This window comes from Pleurodeles waltl, chromosome 5 (genome assembly GCF_031143425.1).
Source record: "Pleurodeles waltl isolate 20211129_DDA chromosome 5, aPleWal1.hap1.20221129, whole genome shotgun sequence".
In the NCBI taxonomy this organism is placed as follows: Eukaryota; Metazoa; Chordata; class Amphibia; order Caudata; family Salamandridae; genus Pleurodeles; species Pleurodeles waltl.
Window position 1 is genome coordinate 362,264,153 of NC_090444.1, and position 21,357 is coordinate 362,285,509.

The following is a 21,357-nucleotide window of genomic DNA, read 5'->3' on the forward strand; positions in this document are numbered from 1 at the left end:
CCTTTTGGATTAACAACAGCACCAAGAGTATTTACCAAATACCTAGCAGTGGTTGCAGCATACCTCAGAAGACAGTACATACATGTCTTTCCCTATCTGGACGACTGGCTCATAAAAGCCAGCACCATTAAAACCTGTCAACAACACACACAATACACAATAGATACCCTACACAGTCTAGGGTTCACAATCAATTACCAGAAATCTCACCTTCAGCCAGCGCAAATACAACCATAACTGGGAGCAATTCTGAACACTCAGTCAGCATTAGCTTACCCAAACCCACAAAGAATTCAAGCGTTCCACAGTCTCATATCTCCGCTACATTACAATCAAACCTACACAGTAAGGATCATTATGAAATTATTTGGAATGATGGCTTCGTGCTTATCAATAGTGCCCAATGCACGTCTAAACATGAGACCCCTACAACATTGTCTTTCACAACAATGGTCTCAGGTAAAGGGTCAACTTCACGATCTAGTGTTGTTGGACCGCCAGACTTACAACACTCTGCAATGGTGGAATCACACCAACTTATCAAAAGGGCAGCCATTTCAGGACCCTGTGTTACAGACCTTAATCACCACAGATGCATCAATGACAGGTTGGGGAGCCCATCTCAAAAATCTTACTATACCTGGAGCATTGGACTCAATCTAGCAGAATTGCCACATAACCACTTGGAATTGCTGGCAGTGTTCTTAGCACTCAAAGCATTCCAACCCAGACCACACACAAGACAGTGTTAATAGGGATAAACAACATGACAACAATGTATTATCTGCAAAAACAGGGGGACACTCTCATCCCAATTGTCCCTTCTAGCACAGACAATTTGGAACTGGGCAATTCACAATCTCATTCACCTACTAGCAGAGTATATCCCAGGGATACACAACCAACCAGCGGACCTCTTAAGCAGGACGCAGCAACAAATACACAAATGGGAGATTCACCCACAAGGAATTCAACAGTACTTTCACATGTGGAGAACACCAAACATAGACCTTTTTGCAACAAGCGAAAACGCAAAATGCTCAAACTTCGCATCCAGGTACCCACACCCTCAATTCAAGGGCAATGCTCTATGGATCAACTGGTCAGAGATATTTGCTTACTCTTTTCCCCCTTTCCCAGTAATCCGTTTCTGGTCAACAAGATCCATCACACTTCCATCACTATGAAACTCATAGCTCCCACGTGGGCACGTCAACACTGGTGCACAACACTATTGGATCTGTCTGTAGGACCACATCACAAACTTCCAAACAGACCAGCCCTCTTGACTCAAAACAAAGGTCAAACCAAGCATCCCAATCCTAGTATGGTGAACCTGGCTATTTGGCTCCTGAGGTCATTTGGATATCTACAGCTTCCATCAAAATGTATGGACATTCTAAAGGAAGTAAACCTACAACTAGGCAGTGCTATGCAGCTAAATGGAAACCTTTTGTATATTACTGTCAACCCAAAAACATTGATACACATAAAGCATCAGTACAGGATATTGTATGTTATTTTCTTCACTTACAAAAAGCAAATCTTGCATATTCATCTATTAAAATTCATTTAACTGCAATATCAGCTTATCTCCAAAACAGACAGCATACTTCTCTGTTTAGAAGTCCTGTCATAAAAGCTTTTATGGAAGGCCTTAAAAGAGTTATTCCACCTAGAGCTCCACCAGCTCCTGCCTGGAATCTTAACATTGTGCTCACAAGGCTTATGGGTCCACCATTTGAACCCATGAATTCTTGCACTCTTCAATTTCTCTCATTGAAAGTTGCTTTCCTGGTAGCAATTACTTCCTTAGGGAGAGTTAGTGAAATTCAAGCATTCACTTTAGGAGAACCTTTCTTCTAAATTCACAAACACAAAATAGTACTTAGGACAAATCCAAAATTCCTACCCAAAGTGGTTTCACCATTTCACATCAATCAGTCAGTGGAATTGCCAGTCTTCTTTCCACAGCCAGATTCAGTTGCTGAAAGAGCTCGCCACACTATTGGTCTCAAAAGAGCTCTCATGTATTATAAAGAGAGAACAAAAGATTTTAGAAAATCTAAACAACTTTTCGTGGCTTTTCAGCAGCCTCATAAGGGTAATCATATTTCAAAACAAGGATTGGCCAGATGGATAGTAAAGTGTATTCAAACTTGCTATCTTAAAGCTAAAAGACAACTATTAGTAACTCCTAAAGCACATTCTACTAGAAATAAAGGAGCTTCAATGGAATTCTTAGGAAATATACCAATGGCAGACATATGCAAAGCAGCCACATGGTCCACTCCACACACATTTACTAAAAACTACTATGTTGTTGTGCTATCTCACCAACAAGCAAATGTTGGTCAAGCAGTGCTTAAAACACGATTTCAAACTACTCCAACTCCTATAGGCTAGCCACCGCTTATTTTCAGAGGGGATTGTTTTTCATTCTATGCAAAGCATGTGTATCTGCAGCCACACATGCCATTGAACGGAAAATGTCACTTACCCAGTGTACATCTGTTTGTGGCATGTCGGGTCAGTGCACCACTTATTTAATAAAGAAACAGAAGCATAGCTCTGATATAATGCTATGTCTAGATGTTAGAAGCTGTCTCCTGAACAGGAAACTCAAGCACTAGGATATCTTGTACTGTGTTCCTAGCCTTGAAGAGAATGTGCTGATTATATGTTGAGAAAAGGCTAACTAAAACATGCAATGCGCACAACATATTCCTAAAATAATATCATGCAAGTGAAGAGTGTAAAAGTAAAATGTCACTGCTAAAAAGCCCTGCTGAAAACAATGCAGCTAAACTGTGTAAAATGTAAAAGCTAAAACAAAGCAAAAATTAGGTACCAACGTGGGTTCAGGAGGACATCACTACAAGTTGTTATACAGTGCTGTAGACAAATGTAAAGAAGACTTCTACAAAGTGTGTGTTGGAAAATGGCCTCTCTGAAGGGTCACCCAACACATTTTGCCTTCTTCCTCTTCTTTTTCTGACCTCATTTTTGCTGGCTTTAGGACTCTGGACACTTTACAACTGCTAACCAGTGCTAAACTGCATGTGCCTAAAAACATGGTAACACTGGCTCATACCCAGTTGGCATATTTGATACATCCCTAGTAAACTGCACTACATGTGCCCAAGGCCTGTAAATTAAATGCTACTAGACGGCCTGCAGCACTGATTGCACCACTCACATAAGTAGTCCATTAACCATGTCTCAGGCCTGCCATTGCAAGGCCTGTGTTTGTGTGTGTGTGTGTGTGTGTGTGTGTGTGTGTGCAGTTTCACTGCCACTTCAACTTGGCATTTAACAGTACTTGCCAAGCCTCAAACTCCCCTTTTTGTACATATGTCACCCCTAAGATTGGCCCTAGGTAACCCACAGGGCAGGGCGCTATGTAGGTAAAAGGCAGGGCATGTACATATGTGTATTATATGTCCTGGTAGTGAAAAAATCCTAAATTTGTCTTGCACTAGTATGGGGCCAGCTCCTTTCGTAGACCAGCATTAGGGCTTCCCACATATACTGTTTGAGTGGTAGATTCTGATCTTAAAGGGATAACCCGGTCATATTTAGTATGGCCAGAATGGTAATAGAAAATCCTGCTGTTTGGGGAGGTTGGATTTAATATTACTGTTTTAGAAATGCCACTTTTAGAAAGTGAGCATTTCTCTGCACTTAAAACCCTCTGTGCCTTACATCCTGTCTCCAGTCAACGCTCTGGTCTGTTCTGGTTGACAGCTCCTTTATGCATTTCACCCAGACAACCATTAACAAAGGACGCTCAGTCACATCTGCATTCATCTGCATACTGAATGGGTCTTCCTGGGCTGGAAAGGTGGAGGGCCTAGCACTTATATTTCAAAGGCCAGTGGCCTGCCCTCACACAATGGTCTGATAACCCCCCACTGGGACCCGGGAAAACAGGACTAGGCTGAAAGGGGAACTGGTGCACTTCAAAACCACTCTTTGAAGTCTCCCCTATTTCAAAGGTAATTTTGTTTATATAAACTGGGTCTCTGACCCCACTAACTCAAACACTTCTGGACCTACACCTGCATCCTGTCAAGAGGAACTGCCTGGCTGCCCGAAGGACTCAGTTGGACTGCTTTGCTGAGAAGGACTGCTGCCCTGCTGGCCTCGGCCTTCCCTAAAAGTGCCCTTCAAGGGCTTGGATTGAGCTTGCTTCCTGTTTTCTGAAGTCTGAGGGCCAAAAAGACTTCATCTCTTCAAAGAAATTCCTTGTGCGTCGAAAATTGAGGCAGTGCCTGCCGAAAACGACACGAAGCCTGCCTTGTGACCGAGGAATTGCCGCACATCTGACCGGAACGATGCAGCCCGACTTCCCGAGTGGAAATCCGGCACAGCACCTGCCTTGCGACGGAAGAATTTGACACATCGCCTACAGGATTGACACAGCGCCCGTGCCTTCTTCCAGCACATCAAGGATTTTCCCCTCATCCCTGGGTGTCAAAATACTTCAGTAGCGCAGTGAGAAACCAAGACTGCGTGCCGAAAAACGATGCAAACCCCTTGCAGCTTGGAAAGAAACCATGCATTGTCTGTGTTGCGCCAGAAAATTCCCTATTTTTCCACGCATCTCCTCCTCTGCGGTCACCGTGCATCATTATTTTTAACGCATACCAAGTACTGTGTGTAACATAGAGACAACTGTTTATTTCTAAGGATTAAGACTCTTTTAAACCTTTTAAAAGTTATAGTTCAACTTGTGCTTATTTTAAGTTTGTTATTTGACCTTATTTTCTTCAGATAAATATTTTCTATTTTTCTAAATCTGTGTGGTGTATTTTTGTGGTGTTTTCACTGTGTTACTATATGATTTATTGCACAAATACTTTACACATTGCCTTCTAAGTTAAACCTGACTGCTCAGTGCCAAACTACCAGAAGGTGGGCACAGGATAATTTGGATTGTGCGTGACCTACCCTGACTAGGATTGTGATCCCTACTTGGACAAGGGTGTATACCTCTGCCAACTAGCGACCCCATTTCTAACAATGTGGATAGTTATTTCCAAAACTTCACTGAACAGTTTGAAGCATTGCAGATTGTTAAATAATGTTAGATGTGTAGGCGTGAACCACTTAGAGATGGTTTAAATCACAGAGTGGTAGAATACATGGCTTTAAGGTGCATGCCATTGTGCTCATCTCAGGAATGTGTGTAGTGTATTTTACCATACAACAGAGGGTTGTCCGCAGGGCCTAGATTAAGGTGCCTTATCCGTGGCTAATACATACTTGACAGTCTTTTGACTTAAAATTTGGGATCATGTGAAGTCTTCTTTACACATTAAGGTGAATGGAGAACAAACTCTTTTAGAGGTTGTTGAATGCTTTAAAAGTGGTGACTCCATTATAGTCTCTGGAGGCATTTTGTATGTTAGGTGGCTGAATACCAGTAAAAAAAAGAAAGGAAAACATCCATCAAAAGTGGTTGACAGATATATCTGATAGAACACACGGACTGACGCTACTGTTTAGGTAAGATCTTTACCTTACTCTCACCTTGTCCTTTTGGCTCTAATTATCCATATGGACCTTCCGACATAGCCCAAACCATTTTTTGTTCATGAGCCGAACCAGCGGTTGATGTTAATTCTGTGTTGTTTTCCATGTTCTGTTCTGCCAGCTCGTTCCCCACCTTACATGTCCATGGCACTCCACTTGTCGTGTCTTAACTTGTTCTTTTATCAGATGCACGTCCCGACACACTGACATCCTCATTTTTCCAGCCCCCGCTTTATTTCACAATTAACACACCTTTTTAGAGTCACTACTTTTCTAGGCCCTTCTCTCCACCATACCTGCGATTTACATCACTGCACATCCGTCTATATAACCAACCTTCACTCTTCACTATTCCTTGTGTTTATTCCTTGGTCTCACCTTTGTATATGGCCATGTTAGAATGTTATGCCACTTGAGACTTTTTGTGCCAGTCATGCCCCCACATCCTTGGTTTTGTCGTTTTTTCTGCACTTCCCGCTTTATTGTCATCACTGTATAATTTCACATACGTTTAATCTTTTTAGTCTTCGATGGGCTTATCACGGCCCTGTCTTTCAATACCTTCTGGTTTACATGATGACTTCACAACTTTGTGTTTGGCCGCGACGTAACAAACCGGAATACCTCACCTATACTACCACTGGATACCGATGGATTACATGACGTTTCAGCCTCCTGTATGTGAACCTAATATACCCATATTTTTGGTATGTTGCCATTTCATCTATAGAGCGCTATTACCTTGGTTTTTGGTATTTTGGTGCTATACCTACAATCATGGAAATATATTAATTAAGCCCATCTAACCTTCTGGCTTTCTTAGCAAGTTATGATTCTAGTCACTCTTTTTGGTACACATTCCATGATTTTCATTTTGAGCAATTTCGTGATCGGTGTTCTACCAACTACGGTTTTCTCCCACCACATCTCTCTATTTTATAGTCATTTTATCATTGTACATCCTTTGAACTTTCTCCTTCTCCTTTCTTGAAATCTGGTACACTGTTTCCTGACAGTATATTTTCACCTGTCTCTTGAAATATTAATTCTCTTTTCATTCATCACTAAACTCTCTCTTCATATCTCTTTCCAATTTTCTCTTGAAATTTCCACTTTTTTCTCTTTCTGGAGTATCTCTTATCTCTCTACTATATTACATTATTCCTTCTTCTATACTGTTAGATTCTGTATTTATGATTTCTGATTCACAGCCTTGAAAAAGTCCTATGGATGAAACACGTGTTGGCTGTTTTGCGGAATGCACATGCCTACAAGGAATAAACCTCGTTGAGTTTTGAAAAACTGCTTGTGTCGACCTTTGGACTCTCATTTAAACTTTGGTATACGTTGCTCGGACTACTCCCTGGTGTGCCCTGGTATTTTCCTCTAACACCTCTGGACATGGCTGGAACATCAGGGCATTACCCTGGTGGTTCAACATCTTGCGGGTTCTCTCACCACCAGAGCAGATGAACTCAGCCGTCGATGCACAACCAATCACGAATGGCGTCTCCATCCGGAGGTGGTCCAAGATCTCTTTCAGCAGTGGGGAGAGCCTTGGTTAGATCGGTTCGCCTCCGCAGAGAACACGCAATGTCAGCTATTTTGCGTGTTGGAGTTTCCAAGGCGGCACTCGCTCGGAGGTGCTTTTCATCTCGAGTGGAACTCCGGCCTCCTTTCCGCCTATACCACTTCTGCCCAGAGTTCTCAAGAAGATCCGGAACGACCAGGCCCAAGTCATCTTGGTGGCTCCAGACTGGGCACAGTGTGTCTGTTATCCAGAGCTATTGAGCATGTCCATCGATCCTCCACTCAGACTGCCTCTTCTGGCGGATCTTCTGTCGCAGCAACAGGGGACGGTTCTTCACCCGAACCTGTCCAACCTCCGCCTTCATGCGTGGAAATTGAGAGGGGACAGTTGACGACCTTTGATCTTCCACCCGAAGTCTGTGATGTTATCTTGGCAGCCAAGCGTCCCTCCACCAAAACTGTATACGTCTGTTGTTGAAATAAATTTGTGGCATGGTGCACCAACAAATCTGTTGATCCCCTCTCTGCCCCTCTATCCGAGGTTCTTTTGTTCATTCTTTCTTTGGCACAACAGGGCTCTGCTTTGGGCACCCTTAAAGGGTATTTATCTGCCATTTCCGCCTTCCTTAGGTTACCTGATCAGCCTTCACTCATTAAATCTCCTATTGTGAGTAGATTCCTAGAAGGCCTCACCCATTTATTTCCTCCCACTCCATTTATCATGCCTCAGTGAGACCTCAATCTTGTCCTTACTTATTTAATGTGTACTCCCTTTGAGCCGATGCACAATTGTCCCTTACGGCTCCTCACCTTCAAAACTGTCTTTCTTGTTGACATGACCTCTGCTCGCAGGGTGAGTGAGCTTCAAGCCCTTTTGTCCAAACCTCCATACTTGTCTGAGCACACTGACAAAGTGGTGTTGCATATTAAGGCTTCCTTCCTTCCAAAGGTGGTTAAACCTTTTCATGTAAGCCAGTCCATCACCCTGCCTACTTTCTACGCACCCCCAAATCCTTCCCATGTGGAGGAGAGACTCCACCGTCTGGACCCAAAAAGAACGTTGGTGTTCTATCTTAATCGTATTCAAGATTTCTGGGTGGACGATAAACTCTTTGTCGGGTATGTGGGTACGAAAAAAGGGAAGGCAGTGCAAAAACGTACCATCTCTCCATGGGTACTTCTTTGCATCAAAAAGAGCTACACTTTGGCCAAGAAGCAACCCCCTGAGGGCTTGCGTGCTCATTCCACCAGAGCAACTGCTGCTTCCACTGCGTTGGCAGGCTGAGTTCCCGTCCTGGATATCTGCCAGGCAGCTACGTGGGCATCCCTGCACAAGTTTGTTAAACACAACTGCCTGGACAGTCAGATCCTTCGGGACGGCTACTTTGGTCGTTCGGTCCTGCAGGACTTCCTAGTATAATCTTGGTTTGCAGCCCACCACCGAGGATGGCATTGCTTGGGTATTTATTCTAAGGTAAGGAATCTGCAACTAGAAGTCTCTATCAGATGTATAAGTTACTTTCCTTCGGTAAAGAAATATCTGGTCGAGACATATTCTAGTTGCAGATTCCTTACCGACCCACCCATCCTCCCCGCTTGCGAACCGATTTCTAGGGACAGGGATTCCCCCTTCAGGTCCTTAGCTCTGGTGCCCCAGTCTCAGTGTTCTTAGCTGCTCTGCGCTTTGGCGTGGAAAGTCGTTAAAAGAAACTGAAGTCACTGCGCGAAGGCAGCGTCTATGTAAGACTCCTGACGTCATCACGGCAACGACGACACCCGCGGAGTCAACCAACACCACCTACCGACCCGCAAGGGTATTGCTTGAAGAGAAATCTCCTGATCCAGTCTGATGCCTGGGGGAAATTCTAAGGTAAGGAATCTGCAACTAGAATATGTCTCCACAAGATATTTCGTTACCAAAGGTAAGAACCTTGTACGTTATGTATCCAGCATGTGGCCAAAGTGTAGGTCCATTATCACTTGACTAGTGATAAACCAAAATTGAACATGTCTTGTTGAAAGAATTCAAGCCCACACGCCTATTGGACAGTGTCCCAGTCATTGGATGATGTCATCAGTGATGCAAATTGTTTGGTTAACTAAACTGTAACTGGCGAAAATCAGTGTTTTTTTCCCAGGTATATATGCATAAGGGCAATGTTTCCTCCAATTTCAGCCACTGGCTCTCTTCACCGTGAGCAACATATTATTCCTTGTGCATTAGTGTGAGTAATAAGTTCCAGGTTTTTTAGCCAATGTCTGCTTTCATTTCAAGTTTTTTGTTAATGTACACTTATTTTTTTACACACGTGAGAACACCACTTTTAGTCCACAGCATTTTTCAGTTTTTATTACTTTTATTGACTTTTGCATGTTTTTCTAAAATGTGTGTGTATGTATATAGATTTACACTGAAAAAAACTAATGTTACATGGACATTATCTTAGTTTAACATTTTACCCATAGAAAACCATAGAAATTCAGCTGTTATAGTTATAAATATTCTTATGTTAAGAAACTATAACCTGTGGCCTAAAGTTACTTACTGGCGCAAGTTATAGTTTATTCATTCAGATATATATAACTATGATTCTAACTATAGCTGCTGAATTTCTGTGGTTGTGTATAACTAGAACGTGAACCTAGCTATAACGGCCCCATAACCTTTGAATTTTGCAGCAAATTTCAATTGTTTTTTAACATGAAGTAATATATAATTACAAAGGTTAATACAACCACTGCCGTGAACGGCCGATGACCGCATGCGGTGGGGGTTTGGTGTGTGAATGGGTGTATTTTTTTAATTGTGCTTTGCATCTGCGGGTCCGTTGTGAAGATACGCTGGGGGTCGCACTTAGTGCCACATGGGATCTGTGGATTGGCCCAAAAAAAAAAGTATTTGCGCAATTTGTGCTCACGACCTCTCTGTGTGCCCTATAGAGTCATGATGCCTGTATCTTGGCACCTTATGTGTTTTTACACTTTATTTTCCCTCCCCCCGGCCCAAGCGACAAACAAAATGGCATCTGCAACTTTCCTGTCAGGTTGCGGCCAGCCAATGAGGGCCTTGCTTTTTGCCCGGATCCGTGGATCCCCGGCAGGTGGATCAGTGTCCCTAGATGTCTATATTTTTTTCTTTGTAATAACTCCAAAACTGCTAAACACATTTGCACCAAGTAACAAAAAGAGACCTTTCTGGACCAAGACCTATCTTTCTGCCAAATTTGGTGTAAATCCGTTCAGCGGTTCGGGCTGTAGTTGTGTTCAAACATTGCAAAATCCCCATAGACATTGCATGGAGGAAAAGTGTTTTGGGAATCCTCACCCCCTTTTTCTCAGTCTCCGCTTGACTAATCACCCCAAAACTTGCCAGACAGCAGCTGAACTAACTAGCATAGGGGTTTTGAACATTTTGTGAAGATTCGTCAAAAGGGTGCCAAAGTTATTAGCAAAACTTAGCAAAACTAAAAATGCTTAGTCTTTGGGAAAGGTTGGTCCTAACTATAACTACCTACTGGTTATTGTTAGTAGGGAGGGAGGTTTAGGTAGATAGATAAACAAATTATTTTTTATTTTTTATTTTTTGCAGGTCAAACCAGGCCAAACTGATTGACTTTGCTGTCAAAGGCCTTTAAAAACACAAATAGTTACCAATACGACCGATAATTGGCCACACTTGACGATCTACCCATAACCCCAATCCTTCCTTCACTCCAGAGCTTCTTCTATGAGAAAAGTTGGTCCTAACTATAACTACCACCAATAATAGGCTACACTCAACTGTATACCCGTAATCCCAATACACATTAATCCTTCATTCACTCCAGGTCTAAGTCCTAGGCCCTTTCACACCTGGCACAGAGCAGAGTGTTTCAGGGTAAATTTCATATACGTTGGGGACACCGTAAAGACCTTCCTCGATTGTAAAAATGACTTACACTGGGGGGTGGGGGGGGGGGGCGGGGGGGGAGTGAGTGGTTCCGCTGCGCACATTTGCGAGACTGGCTAGCCTGTCTGGCAATAAAAGAAGCAGTTACATGTAATTCCATCTCTATGAAAAGTCTTGTCAAATACCAAACCCGGTTTAGGGGAGTCATTTCCCCTCTGTATCTGTGCCTTATTACAGTGCACCCCAGCATACTTAAGAATCCAAATGGCAAGCAATTTTAGGAAAAACACTGACAGATCGACAGTGGGCACACCCTTAATAAAAATGGGCAAGGAAGGTCACTACAAATTGCTTTTAGATTGGTGCCTGTATTCCACCAAGCTACGTAAGTTCTATCCCAGGGTGAGTCCCCTATGCTGCGAGAATGCGGAGGCTCGGGGGATATGGTGCATATATTGTGGATACGTCCTAAGATAATACCCTTTTGGAGAGTACTGACAGCCCTTAAAACTGTATTGGGATACCCAATCCCAGAAGACCTGTCACTTATATTATTTGGAGTGGGGTGGAGTGACATCACTGGAATCACAATATCAGACTAAGGAGATGGACTCATCATTTGGTACTGTCCCTGTACAGCAAAACTACCATTGCTGCTGCATGGAAAGCCAGAGAATCTCAGGATATTACCCAGCTTTGGCACCACATGGCGATAGAGAAATTCTCTTGGAATCTCATCGAAGAAAGGCTAACTGTGAATCATAGTGGGAACCGTTGCTCAATTTTCTATCTGACGGTCACTAATCTTGGGCTTCTGAACCGCGACAGAAACCCTCAGTCGTTTCTTTGCCGACCCCACTGTTCTTTGGCACGAACACTTTAGCTGCTGACAGAAGTTTAATGTACTTTTCTTTGTTTAACGCTTCCACAAATCCAAAATATACCTAAAGTCCTATATTAATAGTTTATTACTTGTCTCCGAAGCACTAATGTTAGGCACATCTTCCCGAGGAGGGGTGAGGGATGGGGAGGGTGAAAGGGAGAAGCGGAATTCACTCACTTGTTCTAGTTTTCCCTCTCTTCCCTTATTTCACGTGGTATTATGTGCTTACAGCCTCTTATTTTTACGTTGTTTAGATCTTTTGAAACAGAAACATACTGTGATGGTCACATGATTTCCATTGTTGTTTTGGAGAAATTGCTACAATAGAAAACAATAAAACAACTTCCTTATTTAAAAAGAAAATAACACAAAGAGCTCATAACCACAATCACATTACATCAAGTTCTGATGCACATGTACAATTATTTGCACGAAAAGCACGCTTTTGAAATGATGGAAATTGGTGTTAAGGCTTTAGCGAGAATAATTCAACACTCTTCCAAGTTATCTCTAACCTAAACATATACAGAAGAAGTTAAGTCTTCTATGGTGAGGTTCTCAAAATCATAACCTAGACAGTGCTCTATGAAGCCTGTGATGTGAGTAGTTAAGAAACAACTATTTCCTGTTTGAATATGAGCTAAGGTTTCAGTGGGTGCAGATGCAACACTTAAATGGTCGCAAAAAGCAGAAGTACCTCAATTGCATCATATAACCGTACAAAACAACAACTCAAATCACACACACAGGATGGAATGCGATTATTCAGGATGAATCATAAATGTTTTGTAGTGTTCTAATATGTGGTTTTCTTTAAGAAACACTTTAGTTGATGCCTTTCAGTATTTTTGATCCACTCTTATTAAAAGTATTGTGTTCTGCACTATTTAAAGTGCACTGCTATCTCCGCTTTAGTCCAAATCGTGGACCTTTTCATATAGAATATACTTCTGCAGAGCGTGATTGATAATGCTTCTTATTAATAGTGTGGTGAAAGGAACCACGCTTTCTGCATGGAGATGTTTTACATTGATACATTTTTATTACAGGCTGAAATCGCCCTGCTTATGATGGACGATGACGAGGATAATAGAAAGCATTTCAACTATGAGAAGATTGTAGAGCAACAAAATCTGAGCAAGAAAAAGAAGAAAAAACTGATGAAAAAGAAAGAATTATTGGAGGATGATTTCCAGGTAAACGAATCACACAATCCTCTTTCCTCCAGTATGCATGGATTTGTTGTGATTATATGTAAAAGGTGTATTACACTGCAGCACGATTTTGTGTTACAAGCGGGTTCTTTTTTGCCCACCCTTTGATGCAGAAACTTACACATTTGATGAATAGTTGGCTTGATGTTGAGCTAGAATCCCTAGGAGCAGAGAGTCCGCTGAGCAAGAGATCTGTTAATTGCAAAAAACAAGCATTTGCAAAGCAACGGGTCTCACATTTGCTCAAGTTAGAGCTATTAGCATTGTAAACTCCTAACAAAAGTTTTCTTGCCACACAAATTAAAAGGAAAAAAAAAGCGCAGCGCGATTGTGCTGCTTGGAAAATAAAAAGATAAAGTAGTCCGGAAACCAGGCTGAAAACATGGAGCCTCTTATGTTTTCAGTGGTTGGCCGGAGCCTTCAAGGAGGGCTAAACACTGGAAAAGGCATGAAGTTTGAATGCCTTTTTACTAATGAAATCAAGCGGGTTTTAAAAGGCAAGCCCACGAACGGATGAAAGTGACAGGCTTGACATTGGCGTGGTTAAAACCCAAAGAGAGATTACAACAGGGACTAGGCACTTGCGCGCTCTACCCTAAAAAGATGTTGCAGCTGAAGCCATACTGCTATGTGCCGCGTCCCATAACCCCAATAACCACACCTCAGTGGTTATCACAAATTACATGGAAACACATCCCGTAAAGGAGCAAAATAAAGATAACGTGTTTCCAGCCACACACCCTACACAATGAAGCTTGCTACAGATGTAGTCAAGTGCTTCCATGCCCCACATAGGGGTAGTAAGCGCTACATGCATGCTCCCATACAATATAATGCAGTACATAAACAATTGATTTTGGTGGGATTGCCGACCTTTGTAAATGGCAGACAGTATATGAAGAAAAGTAGAAAGAACATTTTTGTTTAGGTACTGCCCTCTAAGGAAACTGTGGCAAATTCATTTTAGGGCTTTATAAGGCTTGCATGCAGGTTTTAATTTCTTTTGACATCAGGGGAAGTAAGTCAGTGACGATTCGCGAGGCCAGGATTGATATTGTGTGTGGGTTCGTACATCACATTTTAATAGATAAAATGTTAATTTTTTCAAATGATTTCATAATGAAGACATGCCTACTATAGACATTTTCTGAATTTTGTCCATTTAAGTAAAAGCTGGTAATGGTGCCCGGCGGAGTTACATTCAGCATGATTGTAGTTTGTCACTTCTCCTATGTACATGCTCCCATATAGCAGAATGCATAGCAGTGTCAGTAAGGCAGTTAATTTTTCTTCTGTTCTAAGCAAAGATTGCTGAGCCACACTTTGCCTGCTCCACAGATGTGTCACTGCAAAAATATTTAATTTGTTCGAGCTCAAAAGATATTAGGCTACAATCACCTTTTTTCTGAAGGCAGACTTTTTTGGGGTTTTAAAAAAAATAAAAATATATATGTCACTTTTTATTACATGAGTGTCCCACTCCAGCCTCCTTTTTAACCACTATACTATCTGGCTTTGGCAAATTCTCTAAATGTTGTTGCTATAAAATTTGAAGGACCTAGTATGGTTTGTTTTCCAGATTCCCACACCATCCAGGGTTATAGCATGTGCCAGGCGCTGCCATATAGGAAGACACGGAAGGAGAACGCCTGAGAGCTAAAACAGGAATTCTTAAAAAAAGTAACAAAACAAGCATTTGTTCCTGGGGTCCTACCAAAGCAAAAGTGCCAAGGGGAGATGATTGTTTTTAGAATGCCCTTAGAACCACAGCATTTCTCTTACAGAAACCATGCCATTTTATTATTCCTGCACCCTTTGAATATGAAATATTAGACATTGAGTCTCGCAGGTGACTTCTTTGATGTTTAGTCTTTCATTCCCTTTGAGATCTCCCTCGACCATAGACCTGAGCTATGTTGTCAAGAATTGAAAATGAGACATCATTCTGTATATCACTACAGAAGGATACAAGGCTGGGCACGCCCTCCTTAAAAATAATTTGCATAAACAAAAGAACCCCTAGAGGATAGTTCTGGAGGGAACTAAGTTAAGAAATCTCAAGCCTAACTGATCTGAGTATTATGGTTTCTGTGTGTTTTAAGGGCGAAAGACCTCACCCACCCTGAGGTGGCATACTTAGTCATTGAGGCCCCACCTCACATTGGTAGCAGGATTCTACAAATGTCCACTACAGCATTCAAAACATGGGAGGGTCTATGAACAGGATGTGTAAGTTCTCTGGTGCGCTCTGGTGCGAAATATATGTGTGATACAAAAAGAAGAGGAAAACGAAATCTTCGTACTGGTAGACTAATTACTTTATTTGTGTCTACAGTGAGTGGGATTGAAAACGGGAAGAAAAGGGAATCATTCTGCTCTTCCTCATAGGTTGACAAGTTTCAGCCCTTAAAATAGCCCAAAATAGTTGCAGGACTCTTTCTTAAGGACCCGACCTGCCTGGTGCTGGTGTGCATAAATTAGTAGCACGACAATCATTACGTGTTAAAGTTGTAGCAAAATGCTGCTACTGTTCCTTTTAGTCCAAAGAAGGAACACAGTTTCCATCATAGGAGCAGGCACGGCTCCTCCGCTAAGGCGGAAGAGCTTTGCCCACCACCACCAGCAGCAGTAGCTGCCAAACATTTACAATAAAACGATAATTAACTGTTTATTATCGTTTTATTGTAAAAGGGGTGGGGCCATGAGCTGTGATGAGCACTGAGGGGGAGTGCACCGTACTCCCCCTCAGTGTGCTTGTATGTTTGTCCAGCCGTCTCGTACTGGCCAAACACACATGCGCACTAGGCTGTCTCCAACCTGGCACTGTGTTGCCAGGTTAAAGACAGCAGGCAGAGACTCCCACTCTGCCTTGAAGCATCCTGGCTGGGCACTCCAACCAATACGAGCACTGCTGTCATGCTGCCAGCAGCATGACAGCAGCGCTCAGATTGGCCGCAGGGCAGGCTGGGAGCCTGCAGCTGCAGCGAAGGCAAGAGGAGCGCTGCAGTGGTGGTGGCGGCGGTGACGGTTATTCAGGTAAGTATTTATTTTTTAATTATTTTTTTATTAATTTTTTTCCCCCGCCACGTGAGCTGCTCCTGCATAGGAGCAGCTAGTAAATAAGCAGCATAAGATAGGTCAAGAGACGAGAAAAAACTTATTGTATATATATTCTTGTTGACAAAAATAAGTGTTATGCAAATAACACGTGTATGGTGAAGTGAGCACTCAACATACACAGATAGACCCTCAGCCTCCCTCCATGCCAATGAAAGCTTAATCAAGCTCTGTCTCACCATGACATCTGTTGTATCACTGTTTGCTCACCTACGTGAGGAGGTGGCTGGAGACAAACTAGAAATGTATCAAGACTGTAGACTGTGAGACATAACTCTGTGGAACAATGCAGACATAGATAATATGACATTCATAGGAGTACAATAAAAAAATTGTTGTAAGCTAGGCGGCCATAAAACTTGCAAGTAGATGTCTGCAAAGCTAAGCTGTGTTGTGTCAGAGAGTGTGGAGGAGAGTTATAAAGCAATGGAAATGTGAGTCAGAGATGATGGAATATTCTCACAAAGCTGTAAGAAGCCATATAGGCACGTGCATGAGATGTTTGCTTGCTTCTGATTGTTCATACTGCCAAAGGCCCTTTTCATTTATACGCACGTAAGATCTGATGTCTAGTGTTATAATGTTGATCATAATGTTGGTTCTGTGAGGGGAGACAGTATTATGGCATCTTATTTGGTAGCATTTTGATGGATGTATAGTGGAGATTAACCAGTTTATGTAGACACGCCTATATAACTTTCATTTAATTACTGGTGTAAAAATGGTGTCAATAAGCAAACGCAAATAGAACAAATGCACAGGTTTCACCATTTCTAAACGACTTAAGACATCTATGCAGTAAATGAAAAGGAGCCGGTATCACATGGGTAACCAAAGAGTATAAGTTTTGTGTGTGGGACAGTTTCAGATGTCGCTGGAAACTTGTGTGCAAGAGGCAAATAAGGTCCATACATAACTTAGTATGCGAAAGGGTATCCGCTTCTCTCTTGCAACTGTTCCCCTTCCAAATGCTACAGTGTGGCCTGTAGGGATAATTTAGCATACTTATATTTGTGGACTAGGCGAAATGGTATGTAACCATGCATTTTTACATAGTGAGACATTGTGGCAATCAAGTCCGATCTGCATAATAGGTGTACTGTCTATAAAGTGACTTGAACACATGAGTCAAGAAGTCTGGACCAGATCCCCCTCGCATGGTACGTAGGTGGCATTAAAAAAATTAGCACAAGCAAACATAGCATACGTTATGGAAGATGTAAAATGAAACGCATCATTGTAGTCATAACATGGAGATTTGTTATAGGGAAACCATGTGTTTGCCAGTAAATGTATTCTGATCGAACTTCAGTCATGGAGGTCTAATGGCTACTAATTTGTTGGTGAGTGTGAGTGGTCTTTGTATCTAATAAACTAATAAGTGTAGGTATGGATGTCGAGTTATTCACGAAAATGGAATACAGCATGGTAAGAGTCCATAATCCATATGTAGTGAGGAAGAGGCCGGAGGGTAGATGCCGCCAGCTCAAAAGGGCCTAGTATCTGATAGTTGTATGTTAAGTTCCTTTCATTATGCATGGTTGTGGATAAGGGTGGGATTGCAGGGGGATAATTCAGAAGAGAAAAGGACCCCATGTGATGTTTATCTGAGAAACATCATTAATTGTATTTGGTGTTAAAAGGCCAGCCGCTGCATGCAAAAGGTGCATATTAATGCTACTCATAATAAAAGGCAAAGGGAGCTTGTGAGTCTTTGTTGTAACTACATCCAGGGAAAGCCGTCATTAAAACCACGTATGTAGGTTTGAAGATTGAAAATCCTCTGTTCGTCTTTCTAAAAGAGTGATTGTGCCTGACTGCCATGTGTGATTGGTTTTTCAGTAATCATTCATTTGAGGTCATTCTTGTGATGCTTGAGAAAATGTGCTGTAAGTTTAGTGGAGGATCTTGCACACCTGCTGTTGCTTTGATGGATGTCTTGAAATTATAGGTTGTCATACTCATATAGCTAAGTTTACATTGACTTTTGATCAGTCAGATGATGCCTTTACAATTGCAGTTGGTGAACGTGTTTGGTTTCAATGGTGTGTGGAGTCCTAAATCAAGGCTGTCCGTTTTTTCACTGAATTGACACACCCTGCAAGTGCCACATCAGTTATATCCCTTGATCCTAGATAGATCTAATTGTGAAGTTTGTGGTTTGATGTTGTAGGTCTTGGTCTGGTGTGTATGAGAAAGTCACTTAAACTGTGACTTCTCTTGAAGTCAAATTAGGGTTTTGCACATGTCATACTCCCCGTGTTTAATAGATGCATGTAATGACTGATCAAATGGGTGGGTGAGAGCTTTCAGCCTTAAAAAAACAGAAACTAGAGTTGTCTAATCAGTTAGGCCTGAGATTTCCCCAGGCATTAAAATGTTTGTGTGAATTAAGGCGTCATTCACCATGGAAGATGGACCACTGTTCAACTTCAGAATTGGCTTCAGGATTCAATCCGTCAATGCCTGGATGCATTCAAGGAAGAAGAAAAGGAGGTACCCTCAAATTAAATTTACACCTGCTTAACCAAAAACAATAATATCCACAGTGTTTCACCATCTGAGCCTCTGCATAAACTAGAGGTCCGCTATGAATTCAGTTCATCTCACTGGGGGCAGTTCATGACTCAAAGATCATAAAAGTATGTACTTCAAAGGACATACTTTCTTCTTCTTATTATTACAAAGTTTTATATAGCTCTCATGTACCCACTTGGGGTTTCCCGGTGCTTAAAAACAATGGAAGGGAGGGTCTATGCCGAGTCTTGCTAGCTGGCAAACAACTGGGTCTTTAGCTGTCTTCTAAAAGTCGTAAACAAAGAACAGCTTCTCAAAGGCTCTGGGAGGGAATTCCACAAGTTGGGGTCTAGATATGTGATGGAGCGGCCTCCCATCTGTGTGTGTTTAATTCTAGGAACAGCGCACCGAGAAAGTTCCCGAGGGTGAAGCGGTCAAGTTAGATGGTATCGTCTAGCAAATTCATAGAGATATCGAGGGCCAACGCCCAATCTTGCTTTGTGTACGTAGCACTATTTTTTAAGAGAATCCGTTTCCCTATTGGACCAATTAACCTTCCTAAGGAGATCATAGACTGAATCACTTTTTGGGAGTCTATACAGCTTCCTTGCTCCCAAATTCTGGACCACTTGCAACTGTCTAATGGAAACATTATCCTCCCCGAAATAAAGCGCGTTGCCATAATCCAGTCTTGACATATAAAGTGCCTGGATGACTGTCCTTTGAGGTGGAAAAGGAAGGAGCAAAATAATTTATTGCAGCCATTTCTTCTTTACTACTGTCATGGATTTCAAGCAGTCTGTATTCTAAAAGACATACAGTTTTCCCCTTTCTATGGTCCAGTGCATTGTGTATATTCCTAGTCCTGCATGTCAGATTCCACAATGGACATAAGCAGGATTTTCTTGAGTAACAGTGATGCCAGAGAACAGAGACTGTAATGACAAGTTAGCTCTCTCTCTCGTTACTCTGTAATCATTAACTTAGTGGTGACAAAGGGAAGACATTGTAAAGCGGTTCCTTTCCAATCAAATCCCACCAGAGGAAATCATGAAAGACTTTTTGAGGGAAGCTCCTCTTATATGTGTAGGATGGAAGTCCAAGGCAATGAGTCAATCTAAGAACATATACATGATGTTACAACAGTCTGTCAGTTGAACAAAAAAAGGAGGAACAAGACCCAGTAGTCTCTTTAGCGAGTCTCAATAGATGCAGCAATAGTGTCTTGCTGAAGCCTTCAAGCCCTGGCAGTCACCTGCTAGGCCTTCAAAACACCACGGTAGACAAACAATTCAGGTAGATCATAGAAGAGTATAAATGAGTACTGAATGACAAAGTAATTGAAGGTATCTTCTGTGGGTGGTGAATACCCAATGTCTACCTAGTTTGCACCATAAACATTGCAAGATGAAGAGACTTTGCATCCAGAATTACTGACCCTCAACTACAAGGCTACCGGATGTTGTTTTCATACACTGGAACTCATATTGATGCTTTTCCACTGGTTCCTCTCTTCCCCGAAACGGTTGCGGGTGATCCTTGTTGATCATGACTGGCCATACCAGTTGTGTTGGCCAGATTCCTTTCTGTCACAAGAACCGAGCAAGAGGCTTCCATTCTGATCAGAACAATTATCCATTAGATCTGATAGAGACTTCTAGTTGCAGATTCCTTACCTTAGAATTTCCCCGGGGGGTCATTCTGGATCCAGAGATTTTTCTTGAGCAGTACCCCTGTGTGCCATCAGGTGACGTTGGTCATTTCCTCGTCTGTCGGCGTCATGCGCGTTGGATATGACGTTGCAGGACCTATATAGGCACCACCCCAGTGCAATGATGTCAGTTCTTTTCTTTCCGTGCCTGCCAGAGCAGATCCGAAGAATATCTACCCCCTCAGTCACTTTTTGACTTGTCTTCTTCAACTTTTTGTTGAAGATTTTTAAGTGCCTACACTCCTGTTGAGTCGAGATGTTGTCAACTAAGACCAGATTCAAGCCCTGCGGATCCTGTCATCAGGCGATGTCCATGACAGATATGAAGCTCGTGTGCTTGTGGTGCCTGGAGCGCAACCATGACCCTACGTCGTGCTCCAAGTGCCAGGCCATGAATCCAAAAGCTTTGTGGGACCGGCCCCTTAAACTCCTTGCGGCCTGGCGCTCGACTCCATATCGCTCCCAGTCTCGGTCAAGAGGAAGGTACCAAGAACTATTGCGGATCCCCTTTTCTTCATCGTCCCACTCCAAGTCCTTTGAACGGTCGGGTAAGCCGAGGCACAAAAACAAGTCAAAGAAGAACAAGTGTTTTTTGAACGTCCGTCGGCGGACGAGACAAAGGAAAAGGAGCATCATCATTCCAGGCCTCTGTCCTCAGAACCAGCATCTAGATCGGCTCCATGCCTCCCTGAGTTTCAGGGAACCGGAGCGACCTCTGCCCAACTCTGAGAGTTTTATGAGGCTATGCGCCTCATATTTGGGGAGTCCGACTCCACTGGAGCTCCCTAAGGCCCGCAGGTTCGGCCGGGGCCTCCTCAGGTTCCGCGGCTATGGCCTTCGGCTCAGGGGGCACCTATGGATCCATTCCTGGATTTGAAATGGTATCAGTTGTACCACCTCAAATTTCCCCGTTTCCAATTCTGACATCGACGCTCCTGATGCCGCCCGGGTGGCGTTG

At 42.6% G+C, this 21,357-nt stretch overlaps 1 protein-coding gene across 4 annotated transcripts in view; it reads left to right on the forward strand.

The window, feature by feature from the left end:
- ESF1 (ESF1 nucleolar pre-rRNA processing protein homolog) overlaps window positions 1–21,357 on the forward strand; it is a 199,337-nt gene that overhangs the window by 164,869 nt on the left and 13,111 nt on the right. For all 4 annotated transcript variants that reach the window (XM_069234100.1, XM_069234103.1, XM_069234102.1 and 1 more), the window contains exon 13: window positions 12,890–13,036. In XM_069234100.1, the coding sequence (XP_069090201.1) occupies window positions 12,890–13,036 (147 nt within the window). The remainder of the gene's footprint in view (window positions 1–12,889; window positions 13,037–21,357) is intronic.